This window comes from Epargyreus clarus, unplaced genomic scaffold, assembly GCF_041222505.1.
Source record: "Epargyreus clarus isolate Ecla_fem2 unplaced genomic scaffold, WU_Ecla_fem_2.2 ptg000008l, whole genome shotgun sequence".
Classification (NCBI taxonomy): domain Eukaryota; kingdom Metazoa; phylum Arthropoda; class Insecta; order Lepidoptera; family Hesperiidae; genus Epargyreus; species Epargyreus clarus.
The window spans coordinates 7973917-7990166 of NW_027332216.1; the positions used below are offsets into that span (position 1 = coordinate 7973917).

The following is a 16250-nucleotide window of genomic DNA, read 5'->3' on the forward strand; positions in this document are numbered from 1 at the left end:
TAAATCATTTATTCTTTGATTTTTTTAATACTGTCATCATGCCCATTGTATATTATTAATTTACGTATGCCTAATGGCGTAATTCTTGTCTTGTTTCTTGTTATTCTTGCCTAATGGCCTGTGAACGCTGAGAAATCAGCGATACAATTTTTAACCAAAACAGCGTATTTAGAAGACCCTCAATTTATTTTATTATTTGAATAGTAGAGATGAGTAGTAAGAATAAATGATGTTTAATTAAAGAAAAATACATGCATTGTTTAATTCAACATAATCGAATTTTATTGACAAAAAATCGATTAAAATATCGATTATTTTTAACATCTCTATTGTCATGTTATGTTACTCATGTAAATATTCCATGTTGTCATGTTGACTTTAGTTGAAAATATTCCGCAAACTCTGTTTCGTTCGTTTACAATTAGTTATTTTATTTAGCACATTTTCATTGTATAGTGGACTTGCTGCTTTGCGTCTTGTGTAAGAAATTAATTAATACGTCAAAAAAACTAAGTTTCGGCGCTGAATGTATTGTTTATAATCTATAGTGTAATAATAGTAGAAAATATTAACTACCATATATGTAATATTTTTGTGCGCATTTAAATTATACCAGCTGAACCATGGCGGGTGAAGAGAGTGATGGAGTTCTTATGAACGGTGATGTTGGTCATGCGAGCGTGACGGAGATGATGTCGCCGGTTCAGATACAGCAAGAATACTACGAGAACCTTCCCGATTGCGATTGGGTTAAGTAAGTGACTTTGAACTTATCAAACATCCTGTTCGGTCCGGATATACCCGATAATAAGAATATTTGATGCGATTACAACAGCATTATAAATATTTACGTACTTAGAAATAAAAGATATTCCACCATAATATAACAATGAATTAAATCATTAATTTGTCTAAAAAATTACTTTTAAACATATAGATTTTAATTATGAAAATCTCTACCTTATTGGTGTTAAAAATGCATAACATATTATATATGATAATACTTTTGTAATTATAATAAAATTATAAATGTGATATAATATGTATTTCATTTCATAAATTTTGAAGGTGGTAGAACCCTTTGTGGTTCGACTCCGGCGGCACCACCGCCACACCTATTTCTACCTAATAACAGCAGTATTAGGCGCTGCTGTGTTCCGGTTTGAAGGGTGTGGTAAGGGAGACAGACTTTTCCGAGGTATTCCAGCTTAGTCCTCAGGGGTAGCGGCGCATCTGTGGCCGACCATAGGTGGGAATATTTAATCCTGTCTGGGGTTGATTAAAGATGTTCATGGGAGGCAGTAGCCACTTACCATCAGGTGGACTGTATGCTCGTCTGGTACTCCTATATTATAAAAAAGAATCAGTTAGAATGCATGCAACCCTCTTGATCTTACGTGCTATGAGCTTTTGCCCGCGGCTTCGCTCGCATTACGAAGTAATATTATTAACTAAGATTTATAAAAACTTTCATCCCCTATTTTATCCCCTTGGGGGTAGAATTGATCAAAATCTTTTCTTAGCAGATGCCTACATCATAACATCTACCTGCATGCCAAATTTCAGCCCGATCCGTCCAGTGGTTTGGGCTGTGCGTTGATAGATCACTATGTCAGTCAGTCACCTTTGAGTTATATATATTTAGAAGCTTACTCGACATAGATATTTGTAACAAGCTCTAAATAGGCCTTGCTCCTCCCTACATATGCATTGCTACCCAGAGCTACATAACAGCTCATATTAGTCTTTTATACAACCTTTAAATTAAAATGGCAACCATAATGTCTCTGAAATTAAATATATATGTGTCTTTACGATTAGTTACAATACAAATTAGAGATGTCAATTGAATATTCGTCATTATGTAAAATAATAGTAAATTTGTGAGACATTCTCCAAATAAATTATTATGATCAAGATAACATCACTTAATTTACAAGATGTAGACACAGACAATATCTTATAAAATTCTTGTGTCACAATGTTAGTTACCGCACTCCTCCGAAACGGCTTTACTGATTTTCACCAAATTTTATATTCATATTCAGTAGGTCTCAGAATCGGCTACTATCAATTTTTCATACCCCTAAGTGTTAAGGGTTTTTCCCCCCTAATATTTTTTTATTTATATGGCAACACAATGTTTGCAAGGTCAGCTAGTATTATATAGTTTTTAATTTTACGCTTACTTTTTCACAGGTATGACAGACATAACAGAAAGTATTTAGTTCAAAACATTGCTTTTGCATTATTTGGAAGTCCCAGTTCAGAAGGCGATCTATTGGGATCTAATGAACTCATCAGTTCTGTTAACGTCCAAGATCCAGAAGTACGTCTTGAAGGATTCACGTCCAGGCAAAAGGAACAAGTTATGAAGGTGTATGAAAAAATATGTGAACAAAGTAGGTCTATAGAATTTTACCTGATTTAAAATGAAGACACTTATAGTTCAATTAATTATATTCATGAAATAGATGAATATATCATATGTATCATAAAGCAGAATTTTCTAAAATCATATGTCATCAACCCATTAGTGTCCTAATGCTAGGCATTGGTCTGGTCTCAGAATGGGAAGGGTTTTAACCACAGTCCACTGTGCTAAGCAAATAGAAACTTGTAGTTTCCACATGCTTTTGAGAACTATACCGCCTACAATTCCCTTTCAATCCGGCTAAAACTACTTCCATCCTCCATCCTCCCAAGTAGTGGAATTTATGATAATTACATGATAGTCAATTCTTTCAATATTTTTTTTTTAGTGTATTTTGAACGTATTGTCACTTTGCATGTTAGACTTATAGCCTTTCCAATGACAATATATTAATTTGATGATTTTGGCACACATGTAAAATGTATGACATAAATGTAAAAGTGTTGTATATGGAGATAATCTCTTTTAGTTATTTCATTTGTTATTTTTATCATATTAGTCTTTTGTTATTGACAAAGTCATTATAATATAAAATTATATTATTTCAGGCAAATATTCTGCTGATGATGATATTTTGATATCTGTATTATTAGTAGTATGTGCGAAACCAAAGCCTATAAAGTTCTATAAGCTGGAACCGTCAGACTATTGGGTGGATCTACATCAGAGAACTGATATTGATATGTGGTGTACAGCTGTATTCAAAGTGAGGAAATGTATACCGACAACTGTGGGTGGTAAGTTATCATTATTAATTATAGCACACTTTAAATTTTTGTTTTATGATATAGAAGTGGCAAAGGTAAGTACTAATCCACGTAATGATAAGTGGCTACTGCTGTTCATGGACGTCTGTAATCCTCCATAATACTTGATAAGATTAGATTCGTATCTGAGGTAGGCCACACATACATTGTAACCTGATGACTAAGATGGAATGCCAGTAGTATGTCTTGCTTAACACTGCTGTTATTAGGCAGAAATAAATCTGATGGTGGCGGTAGCCAGAGTCAACCCCCAATGGTTTTACCAACTTAAAAATACATACTTCACATTTAAATCTGGAGATGCCATGAAATACCCCATGAAAATACAGACTTTATTTTGTGTTTTTTTGTATTATTTGGATTGCCATGCTATTTCATGGGACAGAGTTTTGTTTTACATTTGTCTTTTCATGGGTTTTTATTTTAAAAATACATAATTATGGTATAACAATATTATTTGAAAATAAGTTTTCAAAAAAATAATTATTATTTTTACAGCAAAGTCATGCAGAGTATATGTTGATGAATATGCAAGGGTGTACCATGACTGGGATTCGTACCTAACAAATAATACTCTACCCAAATGTGTCATTATTGTTCCTGAAAATGGAGAATATGAGGGAACCATCATAGAGGTATATATCTTTAGAAATAAATTTTAATTTGTATTTGATTTAATATTTTACACTGAATCGTAAGTCAAAAATACAATTCAATACAATACACTGAATAGATTAAAGATGTTAAGAGACTTATGCAAAAAGGGTACAAATCGCCTAATATTATCAGATATAAATTCCTTCACATCCATGGAATATTGCAAGTTATGAAGCATTTTTAAGACCATGAAAGATTTCACACAACTCTGATTTCTCAAGTTATGTGGTATTTCATTCCCAGCAGCGGGACAACAAGGGGTTGATGATGACAAGACCATCATCAAATACAGTATGAGTCTTATGTGTAATTAATGAATTGTACCATTCAATTTGCAATCAATCTATTCAGCATTTCTTTGTAATAATAAATTAAATGCAACCTTTGCCATGTTGCAGGGAGACAAAGCATTTGCAGTAAAACTGACTGTGGCCCCAACACCTACACTAGGTTTGAAGGCTCGTGTACTCAGTTCTGTCGACACCGCTAGTACCCTGGCTTCTATTGGCGCCGTTGGTGTACTAGGAGTTGCAATGTTCACGCCTATAGGACCTGCTGTGTTGCTTGGAGCCACAGTAGCTACTGTTACGACGGGTATATACGGCCTCGTGCGGTCATCTCTGCACTTGCACGATAGGAAAGTGCATGAACAGGTATGTATAACTAAGTGTAAGAACTCATGGAGCAACAGAAGGTAGTAGCCGTAAGACAGAAAGAGATCAATATAATTGTGTTGCGATGCTGCGAAAATAAATCGTGGCGTGAACACGACAATTGTCATATTTATATTAAATACATACACAATCTACATTTTCTAGCCTTAATTACATTTTTTATAACACTATTAGAAGAATGCAGTTCACCTGATGATTGGTACTGCCAACGCAACGCCAGATAGGATTAGATTCCTACCTGTAACGCCTCGCAAAAATCTGTCTCTCGTACCCTTCAAACCAGAACACAGCGGCGTTTAACACTACTGTTATGAGGCAGAAATAGGTGTTGCGGTGGTGCCACCGGAGTCGAACCAAAAACGAAGTCCGTCGAACGGTTCTACCACCTTAAAAAATCTCTTTATCTCCAAAAATGTTCTAAATTCAAGTGGACACTAACAATTTGTTTGAATTTGATCAGAGTATAAGTCCAGCGGACGCGGAGGCGCGCGGCAGCTGGCTGAACATCGCGGCGTCGAGCGTGGGGCTCGCCGCCGGCGCCGCCTCCAACCTGCTGGCGCGCTCCGCCGCCGCCGGCACCAACATGACCAAGGTATAATAATTAATTAATTAATTAATTTAATTATGACAAATTTTGAAAACCCCTTCTATAATGTAAGTACATGTCTACTGATTCCAAAAATCGTATTATTTCTGCAATAAACTCAGTATTAACGAAAATAATTGCATATTTTTAAACTTATTTTGAATTAAGCGCGAAAATGCTCGCAGGTGTCATGGCGTCCGTTGGTGACGTCACATTAGAACATCCCATACAAAAGTTCAAGCAAATCAGTGACATACCCAAAAATGACGTCATTCGCGCTCCGATTAGCGTTTCAGACAAGATGGCTGACTGCAGTTTTTTATACTTTCATTTTAATGGAAAATATAATGAATCTTAAAGTTTTATTTTAAACTGGGTCATTTTTGAGAATCCTTTCAACATATTGTTTTTACTTAAATCATTAATCTTAGATTTTTTAATACTGTCATTATGCCTATTACCAATACATGACCATTTTTTTTATAATATAGGAATATCAGACGAGCATTCACTCTACCTGATAGTAAACGGCTGCTGCCGCCCATGCTAGTCAAACCCCTAGAAGATTAAATTCCTACCTGAATTTGGCAACAGATGCATTGCTACCCTTGAGGACACATTTGGTAACTTCACATAAGTATGTCTCCCTTACCATACTTCAAACCAGAACTCGGCAACAAAACTGATGTTATTAGGCTGAAATATATGTAGCATAAAGGATTCTACCACATTCTAACACATTTTAAAATAAAGATTTGAAGCAGTAATTTTGTGTATTTTGTATTTTGCAGGCTGGCCAGGCTTTGGCGGTGTCCGTAGAAGTTCTCCGCCACGCCAACTTGGTCACAGGTGGCGCTGGCGTCGTTAACAGTCTTGTGCACATTATTCTGAAGGTACATTTTAAATGTGTATATGTATCTATATCGACTGTAGAATTAATTACCGACTTGTATGATAAGTTTTAAAATATGTATCTAAATAAGTTATTACATGACGAAGAATTTTTGAAATTTAACTTTTTAATAACTGAAAAATTGGTTACTTTTGAAACTAAAATGTAATTGATTATATATACTCCATATAAACTGAACTAATGGTGTGGTGTGGGTAATATAATCTTAAAATATCTAGTCTTGCTCTTGATCAATTTTATTTAATTGTATGTATACTATTCACACTAATTTTGGTAATTTGAGTCTTCTGTAGAAGGATGTTGCTTTTAATTTTATTTAAATATCTTATAGAAATTGGAATATATTTTACTTATGCCTGAGACATCCACATAAAGAAAGGCATTTCCATATTAACTCTTATAGTGTCTATATTTGTATTTTAGTACCGAAAACACGGCGAGCGACCGACGAAGCTAGAGCTCTTCCAGTTCACATCGGCGACTCTGTTCTTCTGCCACGCCGTTATGTCGAATCGTACCGCGCAGAACATTATCGAGGACGCACAAGCGAAAGCCATTAACGAATACCGTACCACGCTTAGAAGTAACCGACACAGGTAACACTTTCTAGTATTAAATTGGATTCATATTTTTAATAATGGGCAGTTGGAAGTATCTATAGCTTAAATAGCTAAAATTAAATATTAAAAACCAAACCCAACTATTTAAAAATAATAATTAACTTAAATGAGAAACGTAAGTATTACAATAATGAAATTATACATTAATTTAAATATTAATCAGTAAAATAGCCTTTAAATATAAGGTGTTGCAAGCGGGCATAAATGTTTTGGTAGTTATTTCTGTAATTATTATTACACAACGTAACAGTTTGAACTTCACTGTGCTTTTAAGAATCAAATTCGAAGTGCAAAGTGTCTCATGCCAATGACAACTCCATGAACAAATTTTATTAGTAATGATTCTGATATTAAATACATTGGTGTTTTCAGGAAAATATTCGACAAAATCAGCGCTGAAGCACGCAGGATCCAAGGCACCATCCAAGGCAACACTGAAGTGATCAGAGGCATCCAAAACATCGCCAATAAGGACCAATACTTCGCTGACGTGCTCAGAATCAACAAAGACGTTAACACACATAAATTGAGGATATCACTGACAGCGGATGGCCAAGTGAACCTGAATTCAGCTCACAAGTTCAATCCATCAGACTTGTATAACATGGGCAGTGAAGAAAGGACCAAATTGTTCTCAACATTGGGACCGGCTACAGTAACAACGACGAATGCGCCAACACAAATAGCACCGACTACCGCTGTGGGTGGTTACATGGAGACCGAAGAAGACCACTCTCAAAGTATTCTAGTCGGCTTGAACCCTGGTGAAGTTATAAGGATCGGAACCTACCTTATACGCATAAGCTCTTCAGGGACTGAAAGCATTGCAAGGTTACTAGAGGACCTCAGTCAGGATGTATACGCAAATCTGATGACAATCTCGTTCAATTTACTGTCCAAATTGATTCCCAGTGAAATAGCGAAACTTAGGTTACTAAGCCCAGATGAAGATCTCATAGTACAAATTGTTAGGTTTGTGTTCAATTACATGAAACACGAACGCCCTCTCGGGGATCCAAGTCGGTACAACGACAACGGTATTGTCATTATTTTAAAGGAGTTCTTCCAAGATGGAGTTGTACGTCAGGAAACTATTCTGTTTTTGAAAGACCGTCTGGTTGTATGGGTTGAGGAGGAATTAAGTCGTAGACAACAACAGAACCCAAATAAGAGCCAAATTATTTGTGAAATGTGTTGTGGAGTTAGATTTGCTTGAAAATCACAATATAGCTAATAGACCCGAATCATTTACTCAACATTATATCCCACTGGTGGGAATTAGCACCTAAAATGAGGTTTTCGATCATAGTTCACCACATATTACAAATACCCTTGAAAGTTTAATATCCTTTGAAGGGTGTGTGGTTAGGAAAATCACGTAGATGAAACCTAACAACTTAGTTCTTGGAGATAAGCAACACATCTGTGGCCGTCCTCAAGTAAGACTAATCTTATCGAGGATTATAGATGTCCACGGGCGGTAGTAAACACTTTCATCAGATAGAGTGCATGCTCTTTACTATTTCCATAGTACAAAAACATGGAAATTTCTCTGGTGGGTAGGTTTGTCAAATGTTTTTCTTCACTGATGAAGCTAATAATTATTTTTTCAGTACTTAATTTTTAACTACTGAGTTCCAGCATGGATAGATTAATATAAATTTTATTTTACCTGTTTTAATTTTATACTTATTTATGTTATGTGTATAATTGCACAATTGTATAATAATGTTTTAGTATTACTAATACAAGATGAACTTAATTAACATTAATAAATCATTATACATCTATTACATGTACCACAAAAACATCTACATGGGCGGATGCAAAGGTATGAAAATTGAGAGTGTCATAAACATGGACCACATCTTGCCGTCCAAACCAATCGTGTTGATTTTAGTAAATCGTACCACAACAATTTCATAGTTGGGCGCTTTGAATGAATTTTGATTATTTTTAGTAATAAGAACCACATTTTACTGTCAAGTAAAACGTGTGGACGGTTTAAGAATAACAAACAACAACTAAATGACAAGCGGCATGGCACATGAGAAGCCGACATCGATACAACTATAAGAAACTGCAACTATTCACACGTAATTACTGCTTGCATTCATTTTGACACTGCGATGTAGCGTGATTGAGGTACATGTGAATGGACACTCATAATTAATATTATGTATTATAGATAGATTACTATTGTTTTATATTTGAGTACGACCAACAAAGTAGGTCAATGTTTATAATGTACAAAAGTTTTGCTTTGGGGAAATTATTTAGAGGATTCCTATAATTATATTGTTTAATCAATGGAGATTTTTTTTATATGTACATTTTTATGAAGGTAGATTTTAGTGCGATGCTATTCCATTGGAGTATTTCGATACCAAATTTTATACGAAAATTTAAATATAGTCTGATGAAAACCAAAACATATCAATCACAACTACAAGTTATAAATGCCTTAAAGTACTAGTGTTTTTACGAACTGTAGAAAACTAAGTGCACTGCTGTGATATTAAGGATCTTTTATTTATTATGATATACAAAGTATTGTGCATTCACAAAGATGCTTATTGTTATTATACATACCTGCTATATATACTATATATACCTGTAATATTGTAGTCATTTATATAATGGATGGTATAATCTTGTTTATTATGCAATTAAATTGGCAATGGTAAATTTGTGTTTTATTTTGTTATACACCCTTAAGCATAGATATATTATACTAATAGATTGGCAATCCGAAAGAGTCAGAGCATAGTATACGTGTGTGTTAGAGCGAGATAGACAGGCGAGGCCATTCACGTATAGGCTGTCAGCCCAAGTCAGCCTGATGTTTATTATTGTAAAACTAAATCGCGCTTATTTTTCAATATTATTAATCAAAAACAGTTAAAACAGTGCTTACTAAAAGTGTTTGGCCATGGTTACGTGTGCTGTACCTGGATGTAACTCATCCAAGAAAGAAAACCCACAAAAAAGTATTTTTGTGGGTTTTCTTTCTTGGATGAGTACATTTCACATGTAAGTACTACATTAATTGTTTAGCTGTTTAAAGGCAATATTTTACACTTATTACGAAAGTGTTATATACCAAAAGATAGGAAAAATCTTCGAAATTTATCACATAAACACTAGAAATGCACAGAAATGCAAATAAAAAAATTAATAAATACGTGAATAGTTGCTATTTCTTATCAAATTTTTGGTGTTGCGTATTGACAATATCGATAAAAAATTTTATCGATATTTCTAATTCTAAAGTATATAGTTCAAATAGGTTGCGTGCAACTTATATAAAATCTTATCCGGCCTCACCTTTTTTTTTATTGTTGGATTAATATTTTTTGGGCGATTTTATCTATGTAAATTTTGATAAAGTCTTGTAAAACTTTTTTTTTTTTTTCATAGGCCAATCTATACTGACATTATAAAGAGGTAAAGTTTGTAATTTTGTTTGTTTGTTTGTAAGGGCTAATTTTTGGAAATACTGAACCGATCATGAATTTTCTTTCACAATCAGAAAATAACACTATTCAGGAGTGCTATAGGCTATATTTTATTACGATTGAACAAAAAGTCACAGGAAAATAAATATATACATCAAGTCAGCGGAAATTGGGAAAGATATGATACTTTACCGGCGTGCGCTGACTAAACTGTTCGGTATAGACGAACATGATGTTCATTAAATATTAATCCTATTGCATCGTTAAAATTCTTTAGGGTATACATTTTCAGAAGTATGGTAGGTTATTTTTTTTAAACGCGGGCAAAGCCGCGGGTGCTGTTAGGATCTTTATTCATGTAGGGTTACCATATTCAAACTACACTATATATCATGTAATATTTTTATAACATTTGGATTTTATTCTTCATTTCAGATTTCCTAAGAATATAGATGTTCGACAAAAATGGTTGAAAATGGTAGATAGAAAGGAATGGATTCCTAGTAAAAATTCTACTATATGTAGTAAACATTTTGAACCAAAATGTTTTTCTAATCGAGGTTCACAAATAGTAAAGGTATGCTTTGGATCAGTACCTACATTATTTATGTCCGTATGTATTTTTGAAATACATAGGATAACATGTATAGTTATTGGCTACTTACGCGAATGTAGACTTTAAATTCGTTTTAAATGTATACCGGGTGAATCGCTATTTTTATAGCTTCGAATTTGATCATGAAGGCCCATTTGACAAATTTACCCTAATTGTTTTTGTGAATGTTAATAATAATACCTTTTTATTAATTGTTTATTTATTTTATAATAAATATTTATAATAAAATATTTCTTGCAGGTTGTATTAAAACCAATACGTAAAGTATCGTCATATGTTTATAAAAATATATCTCCAGTGCCCTGTACTTCTGCAGGTAATGTTACTGATTTGGACAATTCTCCGAGGAAGAAGAAATTGAAGAAAAGTATTGAAGCGTTTAGAAGACGCTTAAATAGTAAACAATAAATAAAAAATAAAAAAATCTTATGAGTAACGTTCATAGTTTTTTTAACTCCCTTACACCTGCCAAAAGATATGAAAACTCCATAAACTGCATCAATTTATAATACAGGTAGCAAGTAACTACTACAATTTGTTCCATAGCTACATAACTGCGCGCATTGATGTTTTTCTTTTTTTATTTATTCTTCTTTATATTATTATCTTATCTATATATTATCTTTAGCGATTGTATCCTCTTTAAGTCACTGACTGAACAAACTGATAAATAAATTTGTTATTGATATCTTTATTTAATCGATATCGATACATTATTAGCAGTAACACTAGCGATGCATACTTTGGCATTTCACACACACATAAATAATCAGTTTTTAGTCTCGCTTGACGTTTCATATTGCCAATCTACCCTACGTCAGTAGGATAATATATCTATGCCCTTAAGAGATACACGAATAGACAAATTTCAGCGAAGTACAACTTATATTGATAATATTTGCATAATATTGAAAAGTGGAATGACGAATATTGTTCGATCGAGGAGATACCTCTGTTATAGAATTTCTAAGGTCTAAAGTAGTTTTTGGCATACAGTGCCAAATGTATTTTTGTCTATCTCACATGTTCGCAAAAAGAGAGACAAAACATAAAGCGTCATTTTGTCAATTTAGACATTTTATGTTACGTTACTGACACTATAATTCTGAAACAATCCGCTAGGGGCGCTGATTGAAATTTATATGGGTAAATACGTAAACAAATACCAAAACAGTGATATTTGTCAAAACGTAAAAACTCATGGTAAGGGTACTGTATGGCGTTACAGTACAAATCAGTGTTTGTAATTTACCCAGTTTATGGCTATAGATAAATAACGAATATTTTTTTATGTTGTGTCTAGCGACTCTGATTTTTTGGAGTTAGCGACACTGATATTAATGTCTACGGACGGCAGTGTCCAACTACCAGGTTGCTATACTTTGCCACTTACCACAAAATGCACGGGCCTTTGTTACTTCAGTCTCATAAAAATAGCGATAAAAACTAAATAAACTGTTGTTAATTGCAATTTATTTTATAATGGCAATTTTAAATAATATAGATTTTGACTATTGTAATCAAGTTATTTTTAACGAAGCTATTGAGATAATTGTTGAGGTAGTACTTTGTTCAGCAATTCCTTCTTTCTTTCTTCTAGCAGTAGCGGTGGGTTATACTCAAAGAATTTCGCAATGAAGTACCTGCAACAGATGGTACTTACTAAGGTAGTTTCTATTACTTACTGGCTTTATAAACAACTACTGACTTTTGGTACTTTATAACTAAAGGACTTGTTCTACGTAATGTTAATTGTCTGAACTGAAGGACTTGAATTGTATGACTGTACCCAGGGTCGGACTTAAGGGAGGGCAACCGGGGCGGCAGCCCCGGGGCCTCCACAAAAGAGAGGCCCCCACAATAGAGACGTCGGATTTTTTTTTTATTCCGACTAGTAAACACTAGTAAAAATATCAAAGGATATAGAAAGATATAGAACAATCATAGAATATCAAAGGAAAATATATTTTCCTTTGATATTCTTTTCGCTGTTTTACCTTTATGTACAGTACTTTGTACAAACATGAATACTAGAAGAATCTACCTACGTTTCACAATAAAATATTTATTGAAATACTCAACTGAAAAAATTGTTCATTTTATTCGGAAAATAATTTGGGGCCAGGGGGCCTCCACTCCTGTTGCCCCAAGGCCTCTAGACCTCTAAATCTGGCCCTGACTGTACCCATAGACTACGAGAGCCACAAAACGTTACAACTCTTGATTTATCCGAACCACCCTTGTAGTAACGAAACGGTGGAAACAAATCATGAATATTAAGTAGGTATTTACTATTCCATCCGATGTTGCTTACGTTCCACTTACCAATACGCTAACTACAAAGAAGTAGGTAGGTACTTTTAAGCGCTTACGCTAGCAAAAATACACAATTGAATAAGTACAAAATGTGCTTATTGTTACTGAAAATAATGCTACGTTATTTATAACAAATTGATCGATCTTAAACACGTACGGACTGCACGCACTTTGGTATCTTATAAAAAAAATAATAAATGTATCTACGAAATAATTTGAATTACGCAAAAACACATGCGTATATATTATTACATCCACCATATTTTTTATAATATAGGAGTAGCTGACAAGCGTGCAGTCCACCTGATGGTAAGTGGCTGTTGCCACTTTGGACATGTGTAATAAACCCCAGATAAGATTAGTTGACCTACCTGAGGTCGACGATGCACCGCAAGCCCTAAGGACTAAGCTGTAATGCCTCGGGAAAGTAACACAGTAAGGCTTAACACTGCTGTTATTAGACAGAAATAGGTGTGACGGTGATGCTGCCAGAATCGAACCACAGTCAGATTCTACTAACTTCACCTTCAATTTTTTTACCCCGGAAGGCCCAGATACTTTATGACTCTTTTCCATGAAACCATAGATACATTTTAAAGCTCACCAAACAAGTATTTCAACGGTGATTAGAACGCAAGCGGCCGCCGTCTGCACGGCGACGCGGATGGGTTCCGAGGAGCCTCTGAGCAGAGCTGCCAGCATGGCGTCGCTCGCGTCCGAAGCGGCTTCTAACGCCGCCACCAGCAACGCGGGCGCCGCCAGCCAGCGCGCCCCACGCCGCCACCACGACTGCTGTCAACGGAAACATCATAAAAATGTACACAGTTACTTATAGTCCGCGTAAAATGCTAGTCCGCTCTGAATATAGAAATGAATCTCGTCGCCATAGCAAATTGTATAACTACGCCTGCTCGCAACAACTTCAGAGCGGAATAGCAGTTTGGCATGAACTATAACATAAAACCTGAAGGTGGTAGAACTCTATTTGTTTGGCACCACCGCCACACCTATTTCTTTCTACCTTATAACAGCAATGTTAGGCACAGCTGTGTTCCGTTTTGAAGGGTGCGGTAATGGAGACTTTTTTTTCCGAGGTGTTCCAGCTTAATCCCCAGGGGTAGCGGCGCATCTGTGGCCGACCTCAGGTAGGAATATCTAATCCTATCTGGGGTTGATCACAGATCTCCATGGGCGGTAGTACCCACTTACTTAACCTTAAATTTAGTAAGAATCCTAATTTACAACAAAATACGTAGGTAGGTAATAACTTAGGAATACCCTGCAAGTAGGTATTATATAACGTAATATTTAACGTTAATGTGCAATACTTTGTATAATTTGAATATTTGTATACCTAATAATTTTACATTTGCCACGTACCTACTTTACGTACATGCACGAAAAATAAAGAGTAGCCAGTGAGCATCATGATAACTCACGGGCTTGTAGACATTGGAATAAAGAAAAGAGAAAGAAGCGGACTGTTAGTTATAGGCATGGGTACATTAGTAAAGATAAGTAAAGACTCTTAACAAGAAAATGTAACCAGTTTTGACAATTGAAATTGTCACTGTCATCTATTTTCGTGTTTGAAAAATAAAAAGTAGTTTTTAGATCATTTACGAATGAAACGATATTTCTCCGCACTTTTTCTTCGATTTCGTGTTTTTGCACCACTTAATTGCGCATATCGGCATTGTTCTGCGTAAATTACACCATGACAGCCATTAAATGACTTTCAGAATTGTCAGCCGTTTAAGCCATTTAATGGGTTCCTTCAATTACAAGGCGGTGAGATATCTATACTTATCTATGGTTATAGGTAGAATGATCAGTAAGTAGTCACCATTATGTTATTCATCTGATTTGTAGGTTTAATAATAATTTAACAACATAAATAGGTACTTTACCGAAGACAGTCCTTACAGACCTTAGACATAACAGCAACCAGTAGGAGCAAGGAAGTCGTAGCTGTGACGAAAGCGCTTAGTTTCCCGTAACCCAATACGAGCCGAATGGTCGGTTTAGTTATTCTGAAATCGGAGTTGACATAATTACTTACTATCGGTTGTATCTACGGCTTACAAAATGTGGACTGAACTTCCTTTTGTTGTTCCCAGACCGCTTGAATAGGACAAAAATGGTACAAAAAGAGCTCAAAGGCTTCAAAGCCAGCGTTTGAAGGAGATATTCATGATGGTCACCTCATAATTATTAAATCATCCGGAATCGATATTTACTTCAATGATATTGGCGCCTAGGCGCCTGGACATGAGCGCCTGTGACCGCATGATTGTTACTGACTGTGTTTTAAATCATACAGAGGTGTAATTATTTGCACCGCTAATATGAGGTGTAATTAATTACCGTCTGGCGAAGCTAACGTTGTTGAGCCTTTGTGCGACATCATCATCATCAAGTTCCAACTCGACAGGCTGCGACGCAAACGCGCAAGCAGACATGGATATCCCGAGCAAAGCCACCAATAAGGCGCGGAGTTTCACACGCATGCCTTCAGAGCTTTCTCTGCTTACGTTACTTAGCTGAAATTAACATATAATATGGCGAGTGACAGTTCATGGCAACTAGAATTACTACCTACATCTTTAAATGAACCCTAATACAACTAGCTCTTTTTAAATTGTTCATATGAGAGCATGGGCGCCGCCAGGATTATTTTCAGAAAGGGTGCTTAGCCGTTTGGGGCATAGCACGTACTACACCTGCCGGCGCCCATGCATGCGAGTCTCTGTCCCTTGAAAAGTCGATTAATAAGTCCAATGAAAATATGAGTTGCTTCAATAATGGTGGCTTCCAAGCAGAATCTCAATTACTATTATCATAATATGCAAAATTAATAATAGTAAAAATATAGAGTTCAAATGATCATTTGCTAATGTATTCTAACTTTACTTACGATATTCGCATGATTCTCATGTTTCAGTTGAAGTTGATTTAACAATGTATTGCTTTCTGTTTCCATTACGTAGTCAATTATAAAATTTGGGAACTATTTCTGCAAGATACAATGATTTGTTTACATAATCCATGAGCATCACACGAACTGTTTGTAAAAAAATATTATTAACACAATTTCGACAACCACATGTTGTAACAGAATTGCTGACTTCAGTGACTTTTGTTTACATCAACGCTAAAATAATTTTGCTGTCAAAATCGTTAATGTCACATATAATTTAAACTTTGAG

The 16250-nt window shown here is 35.0% G+C and overlaps 2 protein-coding genes across 3 annotated transcripts; one reads left to right on the forward strand and one right to left on the reverse strand.

Moving 5' to 3' along the window:
• Positions 1-349: 349 nt before the first annotated feature.
• Positions 350-9339, forward strand: LOC140744306 (uncharacterized). Its single transcript, XM_073075865.1, has 9 exons — positions 350-754; positions 2200-2402; positions 2983-3171; positions 3700-3836; positions 4257-4511; positions 4993-5124; positions 5910-6011; positions 6455-6627; positions 7024-9339. Exons 1-9 carry the CDS (start codon positions 624-626, stop codon positions 7865-7867), a joined length of 2166 nt encoding a protein of 721 aa, XP_072931966.1. The 5' UTR covers positions 350-623; the 3' UTR covers positions 7868-9339.
• A 2840-nt stretch (positions 9340-12179) lies between these two features.
• LOC140744308 (uncharacterized) lies at positions 12180-16209 on the reverse strand. Of its 2 annotated transcripts, none has more exons than XM_073075868.1 (5): positions 15959-16209; positions 15409-15584; positions 14972-15074; positions 13646-13830; positions 12180-12368 (listed from the first exon to the last, which is right to left on the reverse strand). In XM_073075868.1, the coding sequence occupies exons 1-5, from the start codon at positions 16022-16024 to the stop codon at positions 12266-12268; spliced, it is 633 nt and encodes a 210-aa protein (XP_072931969.1). In that variant the 5' UTR covers positions 16025-16209; the 3' UTR covers positions 12180-12265. The 2 variants fall into 2 exon arrangements, with proteins under 2 accessions (XP_072931969.1, XP_072931968.1); XM_073075867.1 differs by having other exon boundaries at positions 13646-13833; positions 15959-16208.
• Between the last annotated feature and the right edge of the window lie 41 nt (positions 16210-16250).